At 43.5% G+C, this 6,644-nt stretch overlaps 1 protein-coding gene across 3 annotated transcripts; it reads right to left on the bottom strand.

Moving 5' to 3' along the window:
• Positions 1–2,789: 2,789 nt before the first annotated feature.
• LOC311138675 (putative nuclease HARBI1) lies at positions 2,790–6,092 on the bottom strand. 3 transcript variants are annotated; one of them, XM_084173460.1, is made up of 11 exons: positions 5,773–6,092; positions 5,509–5,685; positions 5,357–5,418; positions 5,188–5,274; positions 5,059–5,100; positions 4,817–4,990; positions 4,702–4,737; positions 4,049–4,603; positions 3,864–3,979; positions 3,656–3,767; positions 2,790–3,561 (listed from the first exon to the last, which is right to left on the bottom strand). In XM_084173460.1, the coding sequence occupies exons 8-11, from the start codon at positions 4,518–4,520 to the stop codon at positions 3,191–3,193; spliced, it is 1,071 nt and encodes a 356-aa protein (XP_084029586.1). In that variant the 5' UTR covers positions 4,521–4,603; positions 4,702–4,737; positions 4,817–4,990; positions 5,059–5,100; positions 5,188–5,274; positions 5,357–5,418; positions 5,509–5,685; positions 5,773–6,092; the 3' UTR covers positions 2,790–3,190. The 3 variants fall into 2 exon arrangements, with proteins under 3 accessions (XP_084029586.1, XP_084029588.1, XP_084029587.1); XM_084173461.1 differs by having other exon boundaries at positions 4,817–5,100.
• Between the last annotated feature and the right edge of the window lie 552 nt (positions 6,093–6,644).

Genomic DNA, 6,644 nt, shown 5'->3' with positions numbered 1-6,644 from the left:
ACTCGGGCAGTTGTTGTTGCCATCCTGTACCTGTCCCGCAGGTGTGATGTTCGGATGTACCGATCCTGTGCAGGTGTTGTTACACATGGTCTGCCACTGCGAGGACGATCAGCTGTCTGTCCTGTCTCCCTGTAGCGCTGTCTTAGGCGTCTCATAGTACGGACATTGCAATTTATTGCCCTGGCCACATCTGCAGTCCTCATGCCTCCTTGCAGGATGCCTAAGGCACGTTCACGCAGATGAGCAGGGACCCTGGGCATCTTTCTTTTGGTGTTTTTCAGAGTCAGAAGAAAGGCCTCTTTAGTGTCCTAAGTTTTCATAACTGTGACCTTAATTGCCTACCGTCTGTAAGCTGTTAGTGTCTTAACGACCGTTCCACAGGTGCATGTTCAGTAATTGTTTATGGTTCATTGAACAAGCATGGGAAACAGTGTTTAACCGCTTACAATGAAGATCTGTGAAGTTATTTGGATTTGTACAAATTATCTTTGAAAGACAGGGTCCTGAAAAAGGGACGTTTCTTTTTTTGCTGAGTTTATGATGCATCACTAACTCCAACAAGTTTTGGGACACTGTAAAATCCATGGAGAATAAGAGCACCTCCTCCCAACTGCCCACTGCACTGAGGCTAGGAAACACTGTCACCACCAATAAATCTAAAATAATTGAGAATTTCAACAAGCATTTTGCTACGGCTGGCCATGCTTTCCACCTGGCTACCACTACCCCGGCCACCAGCTCTGCACCCTCTGCTGCAACTTGCCCATGCCCCCCCCCCCGCCTCTCCGTCCCCCAAAAAAATCTGGAACCCTACAAATCATCGAATCCCACCTTCTCCGCTATGCAATCCGGTTTCCAAGCTGGTCATGGGTGCGCCTCAGCCACGCTCAAGGTCCTAAACGATATTATAACCGCGATCGATAAAAGACAGTACTGCGCAGCCGCCTTCATCGACCTGGCCAAGGCTTTCGACTCTGTCAACCACCGCATTCTTATTGGCAGACTAAATAGCCTTGGTTTCTCAAATAACTGCCTCGCCTGGTTCACCAACTACTTCTCAGATAAGAGATCAACGTGTCAAATCGGAGGGCCTGTTGTCTGGACCTATGGCAGTCTCTATGGGGGTGCCACAGGGTTCAATTCTCGGGCCGACTCTATTCTCTGTGTATATCAATAATGTCGCTCTTGCTGCTGGTGACTCTCAGATCCACCTCTACGCAGACGACACCATTTTGTATACATCTGGCCCTTCATTGGACAATGTGTTAACAAACCTCCAAACGAGCTTCAATGCCATACAACACTCCTTCCGTAGCCTCCAACTGCTCTTAAACACTAGTAAAACTAAATGCATGCTCTTCAATCGAACGCTGCTTGCACCCGCCCACCCGACTAGAATCACTACTCTCGACGGGTCTGACCTAGAGTATGTGAACAACTACAAATACCTAGGTGTCTGGTTAGACTGTAAACTCTTCTTCCAGACTCACATTAAGAATCTCCAATCCAAAGTTAAATCTAGAATCTGCCTCCTATTTCGCAAAACAAAGCCTCCTTCACTCATGCTGCCAAACATGCCCTCGTAAAACTGACTATCCTACCGATCCTTGACTTCGGCGATGTCATTTACAAAATAGCTTCCAACACTCTACTCAGCAAATTGGATGTAGTCTATCGCAGTGCCATCCGTTTTGTCACCAAAGCCCCATATACTACCCACCATTGTGACCTGTACGCTCTTGTTGGCTGGCCCTCACTACATATTCGTCGCCAAACCCACTGGCTCCAGGCCATCTATAAATCACTGCTAGGCAAATCCCCGCCTTATCTTAGCTCACCATAGCAACACCCACCCCTAGTATGGATAGCATCTATCATTCCAGTGTTAATACTAATTGTAATTATTTTGCACTATGGCCTATTTATTGCCTTACCTCCATAATTTACTACATTTGCACACACTGTATATATATTTTTCTGTTGTATTTTTGACTTTGTTTTACCCCATATGTAACTCTGTGTTGTTGTTTTTAATCGCACTGCTTTGCTTTATCTTGGCCTGGGGCCTGTTGCACAAAACTAGGATAAGGGATTAAGCCAGGATATCTTGGTGATCCTGGCTCAATTGATCCGTAATCCGGTTGCACTAAAGATGGATAGGGGGCAGGAGGATATGTTATGGTATAAATTACCATGGAGATTTATTCTGTGGAGCTAGCCTGCTCCAGACCAGGCTAAATTCCAGGATCTATTTAATCTCATCCCTAATGTCAGTCAGCAGTCACCACAAATGGAAACCAATAGTTATTTCACTGCTCACTATACATTGTTATCACATATAACTAGACCCACTGTCATTATTTAAACGTTTGTGATCATTAATTTCAATGATTTTGGATAAAAAATGATTTTTAGATGATGTTGCTATCATTAGATAATTTACAGTTTCCCATAGACTATAAGGCTATATATAAAATGATAGAATATTAGGGCCACAGAGGGGAAAAAAACACAAGTCATAATATTGTAACCAGTTGTTTTAAAGGAGGACAGTTGTTAAAATGACAGATGTGGGGCATTTCGTGAAATTGTACTTCAGTATGGTTTCATAAACAAAGACATGCTGATGTGCCAGAATATTAAGTATCACATTGTCATAAGTATCAAAACTGTAAAAACAATATGTAGCTTTTCTGCAGAAAGAACCAGCCTCATAAATTTATGACTTTATCCTTTTTCTTCAGTGTGGCCCTAGTACTCTGTCATATAAACAAATACACATTCCATATGAATATAAAAACACAATGTGTAACATTATGTTCCTTTATTGAATAAGGACAAAACAAAGCAGGTAAACCATCAGCTCCTTTCGAAACTGAAGTCACAGTGACTCTACAAGATGGAAAGCACAGAATCCAAGCATATTATACAAAATGATACATACACATTCAAAGGTCTGTATATAACACACCCTGCATGTCTGCACACTAAAATAAATGCAGGACAAATCCATACACATCAACTGAACAGACAAATGAATGGATGCAGTAGCCTCCCTGCAGCCTTGTATTACACACAGTATACCGCACAAACATCATAAGAGGCCAAATTCGTAAAAAAACGAACCCAAAAAAACCCAAATTCCTCTGCCACCGCAGGACATATTTAACCAAAATTGAAAGCACACATACTAACTAAAATAATTCAACACATATTGGTCCCTCAGCAGCCGACCACTGTCGTCATCAGGGAAGATTGCCGGATTGTCCCAGTCCATGGCTGGTGGCACTCTGGGGGCCCTCTCCTTCCTCAGGCAGGCCACATTGTGGAGGACAGCACAAGCCACAGTAATATCACATGCCCTAACAGGGCTGACCCTTAATTTGTGAAGGCAGTGAAAGCGTGCCTTCAGGAGGCCAAAGGTCATTTCAACTCTGGCCCTGGTCCTGGCATGGGCATGGTTGTAGGCCTGCTGTGCTTCCTGGGGGTCTGTGAAAGGTGTCAGGAGAAAAGGCTGGCAGCCATACCCCCTGTCTCCCAGCAACACACCAGAGAATTCACCTGTCAACACAAAATCTCATCATTACTACCTCATAAACACAGTGATATTCTTGACACAGCCATGATGGTTATAAATAGGGGTTGTGTGGCTTACCTTGTGATAGGCACTGATAGATTTCAGAGGCCCGAAAGATTCTGGAGTCATGGACTGAGCCAGGCCATTTTGCCACAACATTGCTGATCACACAGTCAGCATTGCAGACCATCTGAAATCATAAGATGAGGAATATTACACCAATCAATGCACATCACTGGCAATGCAGAGTGTTCGTCAATGGACAATATCAAAAAGTTATGTTCACCTGAACATTAATGCTGTGAAAGGATTTCCTATTCACAAAATCGGCCTCATGGGCACCTGAGGGGGCTTTTATCCTTATGTGTGTGCAGTCCACTGCACCAATGACATTGGGGAAACCTGTCACACAAAGTAATGAGTATCCTACTATGTGTTAACAGTTGTCCTGTAATTTGTAGATCCTCTTACCTGCAATCCTATAGAACTCCTCTTTGATGTCACAGAGTCTTCTGTGGCCAGGGAAGGAGATGAAGACATCTGCTAATGCTTTGATAGCCAGACACACACTCCTTATTGTGCGGCAAATTGTGGCCTTGTTCAGCTGTTCTGCATCCCCCACTGAGTACAGGAAGGCTCCACTAGCAAAAAAGCGCAAGGCCACACAAACCATTTGCTCCACACTCAGTGCATGGCTCCGTGCAGTGCGGTGCTTAATCCTGGGACCCAGTAGTCTGCATAGATACCTGATGCCATCTGCAGAAAACCTGTATCTTTCATATAGATGGTCATCAGGGAAGGCCAGTGGGTCCAACCGGTCCCTGAAGACCCTTTCTCGCCTGAAGGCTCTCCTCAGCACAAGTGCTTCTTCATCCACCACATCTCGCACGAATGGGCATGCCATTGTCAGAGCAGAAAGGAACACACAATTTTGGGCCTTCATATAGGCTAGTGGCCACACCTGGTGCTGGGGGGGTGGGCAAAAGAGGGCGATGCCTTATAACGATGACTTGGTTGTACTGATTGCTGGGAAAATAAAAAAAACCTTAGAAAGATGCCACCGTCCTGTGTGCTCACAATAAGAGCTCATATGTCATGGCTCACTTGACTTTACGAGAATATACCTAATTTTTATTTTGAGCTGTGTCATCTTCTTGGAGCTGGGGGAGGAAAGAAAAATAATGATTAATACATTTGTGTTACAGTTAGCATACAGTGTACATTGAAGGCATATCTCACCTCCCTCTCAAGTTTTTTTATTTCAAGGTCCAGTTTCCTAATTGTCCTCTTTTTTATTTCGGACTCCAGTGCAAGATTTTCCATCTTTTTCTTCTTGTACTGAATGTCTATGTCTGCCAGTTCTATTTGGCGCCGGAGGTGGTTGCCATACAACTTTCTGATAGCTTGTGAGCTCTGTGAACACAATACAATTAGCGCAGCTGGAATTTGGCAGGATGTGGTGTCCTTTTATTAATACGCACTATGTTGCCAGGCTGGTTTTCCCACTGTATAGCATCTGGGTCCTGTAAAAGAAATTAGATTTTTTGATTTTGATGAGGACTCCTCACCATTGTAGAGTAAATAGTACTTTCACAGTCTTAACATGATACCTCATGCCTTCTGGAATCCAGAGAGATGGTCTCCTCCTCATCATCGTCTCCATCATGTGCTGTTGCTGCTGCACTGGGGCCTTCACCCTATCACATTTAATCGGATTCATATTGAAGCTAGTAGACAAGACATGCCAGGCCTACAGTATGCCTTTGATGGAGTACTCACTGGATCAGCATCGTCTGGTGCTTGTGCTGGTGGCTCTAACAGGAACACAGTGCTGCCAGACACTGCAAGGCAATAGGTAAACCAAAGTCAGACAGTCCAAATTGATTCAATATGAATGTGGTTGTATCCCATGTAGAGATGGAAGGACATACCTTGAATGAAGCGGGTGGCATCTTGGGAGGAACCTATGCTCGTCTCTTTCCCCCCAGGGATCCCCTCTAAGACGGGCCTGCCTTTATTTAGCTCCAAGGCCATGTCCTCTGCTGGGGTAAGGTCAGCCTTTGGTGACCCACCACCCGTGCCTTGTCTGTGGGTATTCTTTTTCACTGCTAAAACAGTACAGACAATGTGTGAGCAGGCACCTTCTGGGTACAATATATGCTTGTGCTTTGTTAAATATTAGTCAGGGACCATACCATTCTGCAGAATGTTCTTGTATTTGATTTTGACCTGCTGCCATGTCCGTTTTGGCCCGTTCATGTTTAATCTACACACACACACACACACACATTTAATGGAGTCACACTGCAAAAAATTACTTGGTATTTTTGTCTTGTTTTCAGTAAAAATATCAAAAAATTTATCATAGCTTTATACAGTGTGATGGAGTTACTTTACACAATTTCACTCATATCTGCAGTGCATTTCAATTAAAAATTTAACCGTTTCATAATTACAGTACAACTGCATTTTTGGAGATGTGAATTAAATATTTGAATTGTAATTGTGATGTTTCAGCGGAGCGGTGAGTGTGTAATTGTGCACTACTTACGCATTCAGGCGGTCTGCAATACTTTGCCACGCTTTTTCTCTTTGCTTTATCACTGTGGCGGTGTTGCCTTTCTTCTTAATTATATCTTTTACCTCCTCGTATGCCTCCATGAGGATTTGTGCTTCCGACGGGGAAAAGTACGCGGCTCTAGTTGCCATGGTAAATCAGTTAATCTGTGATCTGTGGCGGGGTCTATTTGAGTGAGCCGTGAGCGCGCACCTATCCAGGATTGGTTTCACCTGGCTTAATGAATCCGTGTCTGCTCATCCTGGCTTGGTCTTTGTGCAACCAATTAAGCCTGGACGCACATGTTTTGGCTTCATTGAGCTCAGCTGAGTCATTTATCCCGGATGTCTTAATTCTACTTTTGTGCAACAGGCCCCAGGTCGCAGTTGTAAATGAGAACTTGTTCTCAACTGGCTTACATGGTTAAATAAAAAAAATATATATACAAATTTTTTTTTAGCCCTAAAATATATATATATATATATATATATATATATATATATATATATA

The sequence above is a fragment of the Coregonus lavaretus genome (assembly GCF_964263955.1).
Source record: "Coregonus lavaretus genome assembly, chromosome: 12".
NCBI lineage: Eukaryota > Metazoa > Chordata > Actinopteri > Salmoniformes > Salmonidae > Coregonus > Coregonus lavaretus.
This window is presented reverse-complemented; position numbering and strand designations above follow the sequence as displayed.